This window comes from Hemiscyllium ocellatum, chromosome 22 (assembly GCF_020745735.1).
Source record: "Hemiscyllium ocellatum isolate sHemOce1 chromosome 22, sHemOce1.pat.X.cur, whole genome shotgun sequence".
NCBI lineage: Eukaryota > Metazoa > Chordata > Chondrichthyes > Orectolobiformes > Hemiscylliidae > Hemiscyllium > Hemiscyllium ocellatum.
Genome location: NC_083422.1, coordinates 12,758,329 through 12,773,999, shown reverse-complemented (window position 1 = coordinate 12,773,999; position 15,671 = coordinate 12,758,329). Strand labels below are relative to the sequence as shown.

The following is a 15,671-nucleotide window of genomic DNA, read 5'->3' as shown; positions in this document are numbered from 1 at the left end:
ATGACTGTCAAGGAGGGGGGTGGTGAAAGAGTATAATAGTTAATTATACATTTATTCTCTTGTAAAAGGTGGCAGTCAAGCAGAGTTTAGGGCAATGTCTAATGACAGACTACACTATAAAGCTTTCACAAATGATTTATTTTCATTGCAAAAGGAAGAGCTCCTTAGCTGCCCACTAGTCCTCATGGAGAATAACTAGACAGAAAGGGACTGACCTTCTGGGTCTAATCTCACACTTAGTTGATCTCACATTGACATCGAGATGTGTGCACACTGGACACCTTCACAGAAGCCTGACTGAATATGGCAGAAACTTTCATTTTGTAATGAATGTGTATTGATCAAGATGAGGCTGCTGGGGAGCTTTATTCATTCTCATTCAAAACCCTGACTCCAACTGCGTGCCCCCATCCCCCATTCATACTTGGGCAGAGCATATGAATCAGTGACTCATTGAGCCACTAAGGGAGTAAAGATATATTTTCATCCACTATTCATGTCTTCTAGATAAAGTGGAAAGATCTTTGTTAAAATGCTTTGTCCTTGTTTGACAAACTTTTCAAAAACATTTAATGCTGTCTTTTCCCTCAAGCATAGCACCCTAGCAGACCATGATTTGTACATTATTTTGGATGAGTTGTGACTTTTGGAAATTCAGCCAGGCTCATTAGTAAAGGTTAACCACTTAGTTTTAGCTGTTGAATTGAAAAATGCATTTCTGTGTTGTTCCTATGAATAGCATAATTTAGCACTGGTGGTGATTATCAGGTGGAATGCAAAAATACCATCATTATAGGTCAGCAGTAAATATCAACTATTGTTGCACACAATGCAATTCCTACTCAGTGTTAGAAATTAAAACTCTTTGATTTATTTAGACATTACAGGAGGCAGAAGATTAAAAGGCAGAACCCAGTGACGTGTATGAGATGGATAGCGATTTACGCCTACTAGAGTTAATTAGGCCATCTTATCTCACATAAGCAGACCTGCTGTTTCAGGATTTCATTGTTGAGAGAGGGACCTAATCATTTCACAACACCAGATGCCTTGAAATTTTTGACTATATTTAAGTTGACTCAATTGTTTTACTTTCATATCTCGGCAAAAGCGAATTTGGTTTAAATTAATGGATTTTGGATAGATGATTGTTTGTATTCATTCAGGTGAAAGATTTTAGTGTATTTTGTTTTTCTTCTAGTTTTTTGGCTTCAGTCAGTTGTAGGGTCCATAAATTTTAGGCTCTGCACAGTAAGCTTGCCTTTATTTAACACTCTGGCACTGCATTGTCGTGAGTTCTTCCATGTCCTCGTGCACCCTTGGAGAACCATAATTTATTTTAGGTTGAACCAGTATTTGGCTGCAGACCACCATCCACAGTAACAGGTTTGATACAGTTGTAGATTATATCAATTGAACAGCTTGCAGTTTTAATTATGCTAAAGTAATATCTGAGGAACTAAATTGAATATTGTTATCTAAATGCTAGCATGATATTAACTCATTAATTTCCATTATCGTGCAGTTATTTAAAATAAAACTTCACTCAATAAAATCACAAGCCATTCAATAGTTCTTGTAACTTTTTTCAAATTCATTCATGGGATGTGAGCATTACTGACAAGGTACTTGTTGTGCATTTGTAATTGCCCTTGAGAACATGGTGAGTCATCTGAAAGAACCCCTGCAATGCAATTAATACATTTGTGGTGTTATTAAGAAGGATTTAGATTAGTGACAATCAAACAACAGTGCCATATTGCTGAATCAGGGTTTGGTGTGCTGTGGAGGGGAACATGCATGTCGTGATGCTCCCATGTGCCTGCTGTCCTTATCCTTCCAGATGGCAAAGTTTGCCATTTTGGAACATGCTATTGAACGAGGCCTAGCGTATTGCTGCTTTGTATCTCATAGATGTCAGACATTGCGCCTTTGAACACCAGTGGTGGGGGGCACCAAATATTTCAGATGATGGATGGGTGTAGCTCATGTGGGTTGCTGTTCTAGATGGGGATGAGTGTCTTTGGTGGTATTTGAGCTGCTGTGGTATTATTAAGGCTGAAGTTGAGAGCACGGCAAAAGAGTGTCCATGGGATCTGGAACTGAGTTGGAAAAGTTGGAATCTGAAGGTTCTAAGAAACTGATTGTTAGGATCTATTGGTATTTGGACTGGAACTTTGGAGTTAGATTTGTGTATAAGTAAGTACAAGCCTTTCCTGGTGGAGAAAGGATGAGCCCCTTAATAAGTTCTTTAAGTAGAAAAGCTTCAGGGGTTATTAACTGGTGGTAACTAAACATCCTATAACCCCTTCCTTTTCCTTACCCCTCTAACAATTCAATTGGCTATTTGAAAATTCAGATCTGTCAAGAATCCCAGCAGAACCACCCAGACTGTGATTTTGAATTCCCATCCATACCAGGTGCTATCAGAATGACCCTGAGAAAATCCAATCTCTGGAATGGGGTGGAGGAAGGTGTTGGATGTATTGAAGGGGAAGTCTAAATCATGAGGGTTACAAAATTGTATTCTGGCCCCATTCAAGACTGGGCTGTGCACCACGCTTCAAGATACTGGGATGTTGAGATTTTTCTGATAATGGGAGATTTGCGGATGTGGAGGGTGTTGGAGCTGGAACAGTGACAAGGCATCAGCATGAAAGAATCTGGCAGACATTAGCCATAACTTTAAATACATCCACAACATATTGCTGATCTTCAAGAACTATTCCTCAAATTGGATTCTATTGTATGAAAGCGTAGCAGGACAGGCAGCATCCAAGAAGCAGGAGAATCGGCGTTTTGGGCATAAGCCCTTCTTCAGGAATGAGGAGAGTGTGCCAAGCAGGCTAAGATAAAAGGGAGGGAGGAGGGACTTGGGGGAGGGGCGTTGGGAATGCGATAGGTGGAAGGAGGTTAAGGTGAGGATGATAGACCGGAGAGGGGGTGGGGGTGGAGAGGTTGGGAAGATGATGGCAGGTCAAGAAGGTGGTGCTGAGTCTGAGGGTTGGGACTGAGATAAGGTGGGGGGAGGGGAAATGAGGAAGCTGGAGAAATCTGCATTCATCCCATGTGGTTGGAGGGCTCCTAGGCGGAAGATGAAGCGCTCTTCCTCCAGGCGTCGTGTTGCCATGGTCTGGTGATGGAGGAGGCCAAGGACCTGCATGTACTTGGCGGAGTGGGAGGGGGAGTTAAAGTGTTCAGCCATGGGGCGGTTGGGTTGGTTGGTGCGAGTGTCCCAGAGGTGTTCTCTGAAACGTTCAGCAAGTAGACGGCTTGTCTCCCCAATGTATAGGAGGCCACATCGGGTGTATCGGATGCAGTAAATGATGTGTGTGGAATTTGTGATGGATATGGAAGGCTCCCTAGGGGCCTTGGAGGGAAGTGAGGGGGGAGGTGTGGTCGCAAGTTTTACATTTCTTGCGGTTGCAGGGAAAGGTGCCGGGAGTAGAAGTTGGGTTGGTGGGGATGTGGACCTGACGAGGGAATCGCAGAGGGAGTGGTCTGTCCAGAACACTGATAGGGAGGGGAGGGAAATATATCCTTGGTGGTGGGGTCTGTTTGGAGGTGGCAGAAATGACGAAGAATGATACGATGTATCTGAAGATTGGTGGGATGGTAGGTGAGGACCAATGGGGTCCTGTCCTGGTGGAGGGGTGGGGTTCAAGGGCGGAGGAGTGGGAAGTAGAGGAGATGTAGTGGAGAGCATCATCAACCACGTCTGAGGGGAAATTGTGGTCTTTGAAGATGGAGGCCATCTGGGTTGTTTGGTACTGGAATTGGTCCCCCTGGGAACAGATGCGGCAGAGTCGAAGGAATTGGGAATAAGGGATGGTGTTTTTACAGAGAGCAGGGTGGGAGATGGTGTAATCTAGGCAGCTGTGGGACTCGGTCGGTTTATAGTAAATGTCTGTGTTGAGTCGGTCACCCGAGATAAAAATGGAGAGGTTTAGGAAGGGGAGCGAGGAGTCTGAGACGGTCCAGGTAAATTTGATGTGGAGGTGGAAGGTGTTAGTAAAGTGGACGAACTGTTCAACCTCCTCGTGGGAGCACGAGGTATAGCGCTGATACAGTCATTGATGTAGCAGAGGAAAAGGTGGGGGATGGTGCCAGTGTAGCTGCGGAAGATGGACTGTTCCACATATCTGACGAAGAGGCAGGCATAGCTGGGGCCCTTTGGTTTGGAGGAAGTGGGAGGATTGGAAAGAGAAGTTGTTCAGAGTGAGGACCAGTTCAGTCAGTCGAAGGAGGGTGTCAGTGGAAGGGCACTGGTTGGGTCGGCGGGAAAGGAAGAAGCGGAGGGCTTTGAGGTCTTCGTGATGGGGGATGGAGATGTATAGGGACTGGATGTCCATGGTGAAGATAGAGCGTTGGAGGCTGGGGAAGCGAAAATCATGGAGGAGGTGGAGGGCGTGGGTGGTGTCCCTAATGTAGGTGGGGAGTTCTTGGACTAAGGGGGACAGGACCGTGTCGAGGTATGCAGAGATGAGTTCGGTGGGGCAGGAGCAGGCTGAGACAATGGGTCCGATGGGTCAGCTGGGGCAGTCAGGTTTGTGGATTTTGGGCAGGAGGCAGAAACGGGCAGTTTGGGGTTGTGGGACTATGAGGTTGGAGACGGTGGATGGGAGATCCACTGAGGTGATGAGTTATGGATGATTTGGAAGATGATGGTTTGGCGGTGGGAGTTGGGGTCATGGTCAAGGGGGGGGAATAGGAGGAGGTGTCCGCGAGCTGCCGTTTAGCCTCAGCAATGTAAAGATCGGTGCGCCAAACTACCACTGCGCCTCCCTTGTCTGCCGGTTTGATAGTGAGGTTGGGGTCGGAGCGGAGGGAGTGGAGGGCTGCATGTTGTAAGGGTAAGTGGGTAAGAGGGGTGGATAGGTTGAGGCGGTTAATGTCGCGGTAGCAGTTGGCTATGAAGTGATCGAGGATGGGTAAGAGGCCAGCACGGGGCGTCCAGGTGGATGAGGTGTGTTGGAGGCGGGAGAAGGGGTCGTCAGAGGGTGGGTGAGAATCCTGGCTGAAGAAATAGGCGCGGAGGCGAAGGTGGCAGAAGAATTGTTCGATGTCTCACCACGTGTTGAACTCGTTAATCCGGGAGCGTAGGGGGATGAAGGTGTGGCCTCTGCTGAGGACTGATCTTTCATCCTCAGAGAGGGGGAGGACCGGAGGGATGGTGAAAACATGACAGGGCTGGGAGGTAGGAGCTGGTGTGGGGCTGGAGCTGGGAGTGGGGGCAGGGTTAGGTGTGTGGGTGGAGTTGGGCATGAGGGCTAGTTGGGCGTGCGGTGGAGAGAGGTGTGGGGGCGGAGTTAGGCATGGGGGCATAGACTACCGCCGCGACATTAACCGCCTCAACCTGTCCACCCCTCTTACCCTCGTGCCCCCACGAGGAGGTTGAACAGTTCATCCACTTTACGAACAGCTTCCACCCGACCTCAAATTTACCTGGACCGTCTCAGATTCCTCGCTCCCCTTCTAGACCTCTCCATTTTATCTCGGGTGACCGACGCAACACAGACATTTACTATAAACCGACCGACTCCTACAGCTACCTAGATTACAACTCCTCCCATCCTGCTCCCTGTAAAAACGCCATCCCATATTCCCAATTCCTTCAACTCTGCCGTATCTGCTCCCAGGAGGACCAATTCCTATACCGAACAACCCAGATGGCCTCTTTCTTCAAAGACCGCAATTTCCCCTCAGACGTGGTTGACAATGCTCTCCACCACATCTTCTCCACTTCCCGCTCCTCCACCCTTGAACCCCGCCCCTCCAATCGCCACCAGGACAGAACCCCACTGTTCCTCACCTACCATCCCACCAACCTCCAGATACATTGTATCATCCTTCATCATTTCCGCCACCCACAAACAGACCCCATCCCCAAGGATATATTTCCCTCCCCTCCCCTATCAGTGTTCCAGAAAGACCACTCCCTCTGCAACTCCCTCGTCAGGTCCACATCCCCCACCAACCCAACCTCCACTCCCGACACCTTTCCCTGCAACCACAAGAAATATAAAACTTGCGACCACACCTCCCGCCTCACTTCCCTCCAAGGCCCCAAGGGAGCCTTCCATATCCATCACAAATTCCACACACATCATTTACTGCATCCGATGCACCCGATGTGGCCTCCTCTACACTGGGGAGACAAGCCGCCTATTTGCGGAATGTTTCAGAGAACACCTCTGGGACTCCCGCACCAACCAACCCAACCGCCCGTGGCTGAACACTTTAACTCCCCCTCCCACTCCGCCAAGTACATGCAGGTCCTTGGCCTCCTCCATCGCCAGACAATGGCGCCTGGAGGAAGAGCGCCTCATCTTCTGCCTAGGAACTCTCCAACCACAAGGGATGAATGCAGATTTCTCCAGCTTCCTCATTTCCCCTCCCCCCACCTTATCTCAGTCCCAACCCTCGGACTCAGCACCGCCTTCTTGACCTGCAATCTTCTTCCCGACCTCTCCACCCCCACCCCCTCTCCAGCCTATCACCCTCACCTTAACCTCCTTCCACCTATCGCATTCCCAACGCTCCTCCCCCAAGTCCATCCTCCATACCTTTTATCTTAGCCTGCTTGGCACACTCTCCTCATTCCTGAAGAAGGGCTTATGCCCGAAACATCAATTCTCCTGCTCCTTGGATGCTGCCTGCCCTGCTGTACTTTTCCAGCAACACATTTTCCAGCTCTGATCTCCAGCATCTGCAGTCCTCACTTTCTCCTTCTGTTGTATTAACACTGCATTTGACAGCATGTTGAATATACAATAGCATTTCATGCTCCAGCCTTTCTTTTAGTTCAGAATAGACCTAATAGCTCAGTAACATGATGGGCTGGGGCTCAAGACCAGCAGGAGAGGGAACAATGTCAGGAGGGCATTTCAATCAAGATGGACCGGATTATCAGTGGACAAGAGAACATTGCAAGTTGGAATGAATTAAGCACCTAATGTGACACTTGAGGATGGACTAGGAGTGCAAACTCCATGCCATTGGCAAAGATTTGGTTGTGAGAAATTATCACATAGTTAGTCTCTGACAGCGAGTAATACAGAAGTATGGCGCCCTCGATTGTGGCAAGATTTGTGTGAAGCAGTGTTCCTCTAAAGCCTTTCAAGCTCTGACAACCTCTGAGGATTCTGCATTCTGAAACTCTAGCCTTTTCTGCACACATTACTGCCTTCACTCCAACTCAAAACCTTAATCTTTGGAACCTCTTCCCGAAACTGCTATGTAATTCCATCTCTCTCTCTCTCTCTCTCTCTCTGTATGTATATATATATATATATATATATATGTATATATACATATACTCCATTCCAAACCTCCTCCTTAAAGATGTTCCTTGAAAATATTCTCTTTGACTAAGCCTTGACTTTGATCAATTGTTGAGTGTATAATGCTGGAAAAGCACTGCAGGTCAAGCAGCATCCAAGAAGCAGGAATAAGCCCTTCATCTGGAATGCTTTCACAGCATCACACTCTCAACTCTAACCTCCAGCATCTGCAATTGTTGTCCTCTTATGCTTCTGTGAAATAGCATGGGATATTTTACTATGCATAAGTTACTCTTCTTTAAATTATAGATAGATGTGGTGAGACAAATGTATCTGCTTTGAATTTTCAATTACTTAAGTTGCAAAATGCAGAACAAGCTATTTCTGCAAACAACCTTGCTCATCTCCTCTAGATTTAAGTATACAACAATGATATTGATGAAAAAAATCAGCAAACCATGCAGACACTCTGATTCATAAGTATTTCAGGATGTGAACTGTTATGGACCTGGTCAAACCCACTCAAAATATATTAAGAAGCTAGCGTAGACCCTAATGTTTTCTTATTGTAAAGGTAAGTACAAAGCATTGCATTCCAGATACAATTTGATTGGTCAAACTACTTGACTTTAAACAAAACACACTTTATTTTTACACTATAGTTAAAATACAGACAAAATAAAATTAAAATAATTAGCTTAACTGTAATTCTATTGAAATGCTTACCAAAAAATATATATTAATTACTAATTAACTGTTCTAATATTATGACATGTCATAAAACATCCTTGGGAAAGGTACATTCCATAAAACAGATCGTCTCACATGTAATTCTAGCAGCAGGAACAGAACCTCAGCTTTTAGCTGTAACAGAGAGAGGAATAAGAGATTCCACGTCCAAGACCCCTGCAATTGTAGAAGGCCAAAACTAAAAATCTTGGTTCTGTGGGAACTTGACCCCACCCACTCAGGCTGCCTCTATTGTTTCAACTTTTTTTTAAAAAGCCCAAGACCTCACAAACTGTTTATTGGTTTTGAGAAGACTGCTTCACATCTCTGTCTTACCCTTCATAAAGAAAAGGACAAAGTACACCTCTTAATGCCATTGCATTGTCATAAGACCAAGATAGATCCAAGAACCAGGTGTGACAGGTCTTTTTATTAGGAAGTAAATAGTTTGCCTTCATGAAGAATGGTTACTTGTTGGGCTAAATGTAAGCCTAAACTACAAATTGATTTTTGTGAACAATAGAACCTGTTCACCATAGTCATAAGTAGGCAAATTAATCCTGTTGAAGATCAAATTATGGCAGCAAATTCCCTTTACTGATGAAGCGATGCAAACATTTTTGATAATTATATACTGATTTCCAAGTATAATGTTATGGGCAGAGAATTACAATGGAACCAGACTGCTTGACCAAATTAGTGTTGATTTGCCGCCTGCTGTCACTGCTGAAGTAATTGTATTCTAGAACTGGGAGATTACCACAGTCATCCATTGCATCCTGGTGCGTTTAATTTCTGTTGCTGCCAAATTAGTAAGGATTAATCTTTGCAAGAAATCTCTCATTAAGATAGGATAAGGGACACATCAGGTGGTGGGAGAATGCAGCCAATCAACCTCTAAACTAAGAGTCATTCAGAAGTTCGATTTCTGATTCCTCTTGATCCTTCTCACACTGTTAGTTTTAAATATATGTTCTTTGACATTATTGCTCAAATATTGCTGATATTATGTTTTCTAAATATGTGGCTAGCTTTGATTGTTTTTCTACTTGAGGGATGACACTATTCTTATTTTACAAAAGAATTGCATATTTTGTGAAGTTGCTAAATAGCTTTTTAGATGTTACCATGGAGAGAACATTGATACATTATTGTAATGGCTATGATTATTTCATGTTGAGAATAGGGAGCTCCTTGAGGTTGAGATAAATTAATGTCCTGTCTTAGTACTGTGGTTCACTTGTAGAATTAGATCATTATTTTCTGATTTTGAAAGTGGGATGGACAGTGATCTCTTTCTAAATGTTCCCCTTATTCTTTTGTTGAGTGGTGATATGGGTGTGTGGGCTGGATTTTACCAGCTGACTACTCAGGCCATTGTATGGTCATAGACCTCATTTCATCTGATGATCTCCCCAACACTGCCTCCAACCTGACAGACCCCAGCCCCAGACAGCTCACTTCTACCTCCTTCTGAAAATCCATAAACAGGACTGCCCAGGTAGGCCCATTGTTTCAGCTTGCTCCTGGCCCACAGAACCCATCCCTTCCAACCTTGACTCAGTCCTTTCTTCCCTGGTCCATTCACTGTTCACGTACATTTATGATTCCTCTGACACTTTTTGCCTATTTCAGAATTTCCAGGTTGCAGGCTCCAGCCTCCTCCATGGATATGTAGTCCCTTTACACATCCATTCCCCCAACAGGATGGTCTCAGGGCTCTCTGTTCCTTCTTGGAATAAAGGTCTGAATTGTCCCCAACTCCCACAACCCTCTTCCACTTGGCCAAGCTCATCCTCACCCTCAACAATTTCTCTTTTAACTCCTCTCATTTTCTTCAGGTCAGAGGAGTGGCCATAGGCACTTGCAGGGGCCCCAGTTATGTCTGTCTCTTGTCTCTTTGTTGGGTACATCGAACATTCCGTGTTTCAATTGGATTCCGGTCCCCACCCACAACTCCTCCTCTGGTATATCGATGATATCATGGTGCTTCCTTGTCTCATTCTGAATTGGAAAAGTTAATTGAATATTCTTCCAATTTCCACTCCACTTTCACTTTTACCCGGACTATCTCGGACTCTATCCTTTCCTTCCCTGATATCTCTATTTCCATTTCTGGGGATAGACTGGCCACCAGTATCCAGTATAAGCCCACTGACATCCACAGTTACCTGGAATATACATCCTTGCACCTTGTTTCCTGTAAAGACTCCAGTCTATTCTCCCAGTTTGTCCATCTCTGTCATATGTGCTCTGATGAGGTCAACAACAACAAAGCAGCCTCCTTATTCCTCAAATAAGGTTTCCCCAGCACCATTGTCAACTGGGTCCTCAACTGGGTCTGATCCATCACCTTCACCTCTGCCCTCACGCCACCTCTTCCCTGACATAAGAGCAATAGGGTTCCCCTTGTCCTTACCATCAGATCAGCATCTACTTCCAGAAGATCACCTTCCCCTGCAACCACCAAAGATATTATACCTACCCGTTTACCTCTTCCCTCCTCAGTATCCTAGGGCCTGAACAGGTGAAGCAGCACTTTACCTGCACTTCTCATAATCCAGTCTACTGCTCACAATGTGATCTCTTCGACACTGGGGAAGAAAGCCTACACTGAGTGACCACTTCGCAGAACACCAATGCAAAAACGGTCATGAGTTTCCAGTTGCCTGCCCTGTTCCCACCCCACCCTGTTCCCTGACCAACATCTCTGTCTCAGGCTTATGGCAGTGCTCCAGCGAAGCTCAGTGCAAGCTGGAGGAACAGCACTTCATTTTCTGCTTGTGGACCCTACAGCCCTCCGGACTCAATATCGAGTTCAATAATTTTAGGACCTGAACTTTCCCTTGTCATAGACTTCTGCGCCACACACCAGGCCTTGTTATCACAAAGCCTGCCATTACACACTAGCCACGGTTAGTTACTAACAGTCTCCATTAACAGCTATTCACTCTCCTAGCCAGATCATCATCCACTCTTTTATCTGTCCAACTGTTCATCTCTTTGGGTTCTATCCCCACTTATTGTGTACTCCTTAGCCCCTCCCCATATCCTATCTTCTGCATATAGACCAACATTTTCCCAGCTACCATCAGTTCTGAGGAAGGGTCATTGGACCCAAAACGTTAGCTCCAATTTCTTTTCACATTTGCTGTCAGACCTGCTGAGCTTTGCCAGCAACTGAGTTTAGCATCTGTCTCATGATGGACTGGGACTGGAGAGGGAGAGTCTGGTGGCAGGGGATTGGGTGGGAGGGGTGGATAATGTTTATTCAATTGGGTTTGTGAATTAGAACCTTTTCCTGCAGCAACAGGCATTTGTAGCCACCACGTGCGAGGCCAGCTGGTGAACTCTGGCAGTCGCTTTGCATGCTCTAGGATGGGGCCCACTGACGTTCTCTGCCACGTTACCAATCTTCCCTAACTGGCCCTGGCACTCCCAGACTTGTCCTCTCTTCCAGGCGCAGTTCTATCAATGGCCACTGCTCCTGGTGGTGCTGTTGAGACAGCTGAGCTGCTAGCCCTTGAATTGTTTCACCGCTGCTGGGATGGACATTCATCCATGAAAGGAAACTTATTAGTAGCCATAAAACATGGCTGGATTCCACAGATAGCTGAAGCAATGTTGACCCAGGTTTTTGTACCTATTGTCAGGGGGCCCTTTAGCCCATTTCATCCACTGGTCAAAAACAACCACCTAACTATTCTAATTGCATTTTTCAGCTCTTGGTCTACAGCTTTATATGCTTTGCACAGATAAAATTTCTGCCTATGAGTGTGCTTTAGTTATTGAGGGTTCCAGGAAGAGGTTGTTTCTTTCTGTAGCTCCAGTTGGAGCAGTGCATTAACAACAGCAATTGTCTAAAATTTGTTGATGTAACACTGACAACAAATGGGTGACTGAGGTTAATGATTAGGGAAAATCTATCTTTGGATATGATAGTAAGAGTTGATGATGAGGATTGTGGGCTGCACTTTATTCTGGTAGGAAGAGGTATCTAGCTCTCACTGGGTAAACCATGGTGTCACAGATCTTTGGACACCATCATTGTCTTTGTGGCTTCTGAGAACTGTACCCAAGAAGATAGCCATTTTTAATGAAAATATAAGTTCCAGAGCATTTGCTCTGAAAATAAATGTACCAATCACAAACCATTATCAGGAAATATACATCTATTCAGAGATGTGTGATTTTAATTGTTCATTTAAAGGGATTTTTTTAAATGCAAAACCATGAAAGCAAGCTTGAACTGAATATCAATGAAGGACTTAATATATTGGTAACCTTTTCACAGCCTCTTTGATGTTAACAATACAGCAGCTGCTAGGTAATAAGCAAGTGCTTGCGACACTATCCCCTGGTACAACCTCGTAGGCTGTAAGTGGCTTCTCACAACATCATAGGAGCAATTACTTTATTTTCCAAGGATGGAAACCCTGAGGCAATAAACATTCCAACCTCCCAATAACAAGAACTTAGCTGATAGAGCCGCTTTAAGGTAGCAGAACATCCCAAGTTGTTTCATTACAGTGCGTTTCAATAAAGTGTGGCATTTAGGCACCAAAGAAAGTTATTATGACATATGATAATAAATTTGTTTGTTAAAGTAGATTGATTTTAACAATTTTGTTGCAATTTTGACTACATTAAAGATGAACGAGGTTTAGGCAAGAATATATATCAGTATATAAGAAATAGAACCAAGCCATTCAGGATCTTGGCTCTAGTACACTATCCATACAATCATGTTTGGAAGGGTTGATGCCAGGTGCCTGTTAACAGGTAAAGGAGCTGGTGGGATAGAACCACAGATGTTAATGATTATGGTCTAATAATCAATGCTCATCAGGATTAGTTTCACTTCAGTTTACCTTTTCAGGGCACCATTTAAAAGTTGTGTTTAGGCATTGTAGATCAAGCTATACTCTCAAAGATCGATCTTTCTTCATGATGCATGTTACAAACCTACATCAGTGTGTCCACAACTGTAATCAGTTAATGATTCTGTCATGTTCCACCCCATCTACCTTGATCCTTATATTATTTTTAGGGGGATACTGCACTTCAGTGATAGGCTAATGAATGCAAAATTGATTGAGAACTTAACATTTCTGTGTTGCATGTAAAAAGATACGTGTTTCATATGTCTTACTATGTTCAGGTGTTCTAATGATTGCGTAAAGCATTACGTTTGTACTTAGGACTTGTAAGGATCATCTCATATCTACTTCTATCCTTCAGCAGCTGTTCTATGTTATAAGTGTTTGGTTTGTTGAGCAAATCTTCTGAAAAGCTTCCATTGGGGTGGATACAACAAGTTGCTCATGGGATCTTTTAGCTCTTTGACTGTTAATTGTAACTTGTGTTGACCTTCCTTACTAATTACTAAACAATTCTTAGTGGCTTGCTTTTCTGCATTTGGCAGAAAACTCAAATCAAGAAACCATATCTGTTTCCCCTACTTAAATATTTTCTATTCTGTTCGGAGGTCTGCTTTATCTTCAATTAAACAAGAACATTTTCTGGACATTCCTACAATATGGCCTTCCCTTGCTTGCTATCAATCGATACACACCATGATCCTTTTTCGTTCTCAAGTGAGTTAAACTGGCCTCTCAATCAGAATTTTCAATTTACCAACAAGTTGTGTTTTCAACACTCTCTAATATAATATTGAATAAAGACATTGAGAGCTATCTCATGCACTTTAGTATGGTTTGAGATTGTCAAACATGTGTTTTACCCATAGATTAATTAAGCAATATATCTTGTTCTCATGATGGCTTCAATCACTTTTCATCATGTCATGTCAATGATAATGGATTAATCATTCCTTTCTTTCTGCAATGCAGAAGACCTAGGTGCGTTTCCATTGTGCTGACCTCTGTGTTTGATCTGTTAATTCATACTTAGTGAAAATTCGCAAAAGGCAAAGGAAATTAACAATTTCTATTACTGTCATCTTCACAAGGGCAATTAGGATTGGGCAATTAACGCTAGATTTACAAACAACAATTATTCTAAAGAGAAATCTGACTGTAATAGTCAACCTTTGGTTATTAAGGAAGGCTAACAACATAAAAATCAATATTGAAATGATATTTTGGACTTCGCTACATTTGAAATCCAATTCTTCAGAAAATGGCCAAATTGAAATAACTGCTAGAAAACCGATACTAAGCATTGCAACTTGACTGGATTCTATAAACATATATTTGGTATATGCTATGATGTCAACCCAGCTAAAATAAGTTGGTAGCTGATTTGCAGCATACTTGTAATTTCAAGTGGCGTAATTACCTGCAATTCAAACTGAAATTGTACAAATTGTCTCTTGTACGTTTTTATTTACATTTGAGTCTTGCTTAAAAAAGACATATTTTGTCAAAGCTTTGGCATCTCTTATGAATTGTCCTAGTGAATGGAAGGTGAAAAACCTTGACAAAATGTTCTCAGTAATATTCAAATTCTGTGGTTAAATTACTATTCCCTTACACATTTAAAATTGAACAACTGAATAGTTTCAATATCAGAAACAAGAAAAAAGCTGAATCAGGAAGTGTGTGTGGAAGGAAATTTATCCTAAGATGAATAATGTGCAGTCTTTTGTAGTGATTAGAGTCTGAAAATGATATTGTATGAAAGCTGGTTTATATGGACCATGTGGTAATATGACATGCTTAAGATTTAGATTAAGTCATCCACAAGTATAGATTTCCATTTCTTTTTAAAGCAACCGAGTGATGAAAGCAGCCATTAAGATCCACAAAGTGCTTCAGATATCCAGCAAATTCACCACCTCCACTCACCTCAACTTGCAGCACAGTGGTGAACGTCTTGGCATCTTCAGTTACCCCACCGAGGTAGAGAGACTTGGTGAAAACAGGAGCATGGTCATTTTCATCTTGTACCTCGATAAAAACCTTAGCTGTGTTCGCTGGAAGAGAAAATTGGAAATTGCTGATTATAGCAAGGAGTCTGCTGGTAGAAATGCATTATTGAAATCCATAAATTATGAAAAAGGCCAGAAAAAATAGTCCATTTTTAAAGCTTGCTGCTGTAGTAATGGTTTCCACTGTTCTGTTGTCATGAGCTGATCACATTTCTTTGCAACCCATGGAGATTGATTAATTTCTTGAATTTTATCTCAATATATTTAAATGCTAATTATTTTAAGTGCGTTATGCACAATTATGTTTGAATAATAGTTCCACCTCATCACTGTGCAGTTCCTTCAGTATTCAATTTTGGCATGCTGATCCTCATTTCAACCACCAACCTTTGTCTGAAAATATGGCCACAGAAAAAAAATTATTTAAGATCTTGCTATATTTACCTGATGCCTCAGATATATTACTGATTCAATGCTATGTTCCCCCATCTATGAGTCACAGACTCTGACAGCACAGAAACAGACCCCTCCGTCAAACTCATCCATGCTGGCCAGATACCCTAAACTAATCTAGTGCCATTTGCTAGCATTTGGCCTATATCCCTCAAAACCTCTCCTATTCACGTACCGATCCAGATGCCTGTTAAATGTTGTAATTGTACTAGTCTCCATCACTTTCCCTGGCAACTCATTCCATTCACACACCATCCTCTACATGAAAAGTTGCCCCTTGAGTCCTTTCTAAATCTTTCCCCTCTCACCTTAAA

The 15,671-nt window shown here is 43.3% G+C and overlaps 1 protein-coding gene across 1 annotated transcript in view; it reads right to left on the bottom strand.

Annotated features, from left to right (window-relative positions):
- Positions 1-15,671, bottom strand: part of pcdh15b (protocadherin-related 15b) — a 642,771-nt gene that overhangs the window by 84,625 nt on the left and 542,475 nt on the right. The window contains exon 26 of the mRNA XM_060841768.1: positions 14,822-14,949. Coding sequence (XP_060697751.1) covers positions 14,822-14,949 — 128 coding nt within the window. The remainder of the gene's footprint in view (positions 1-14,821; positions 14,950-15,671) is intronic.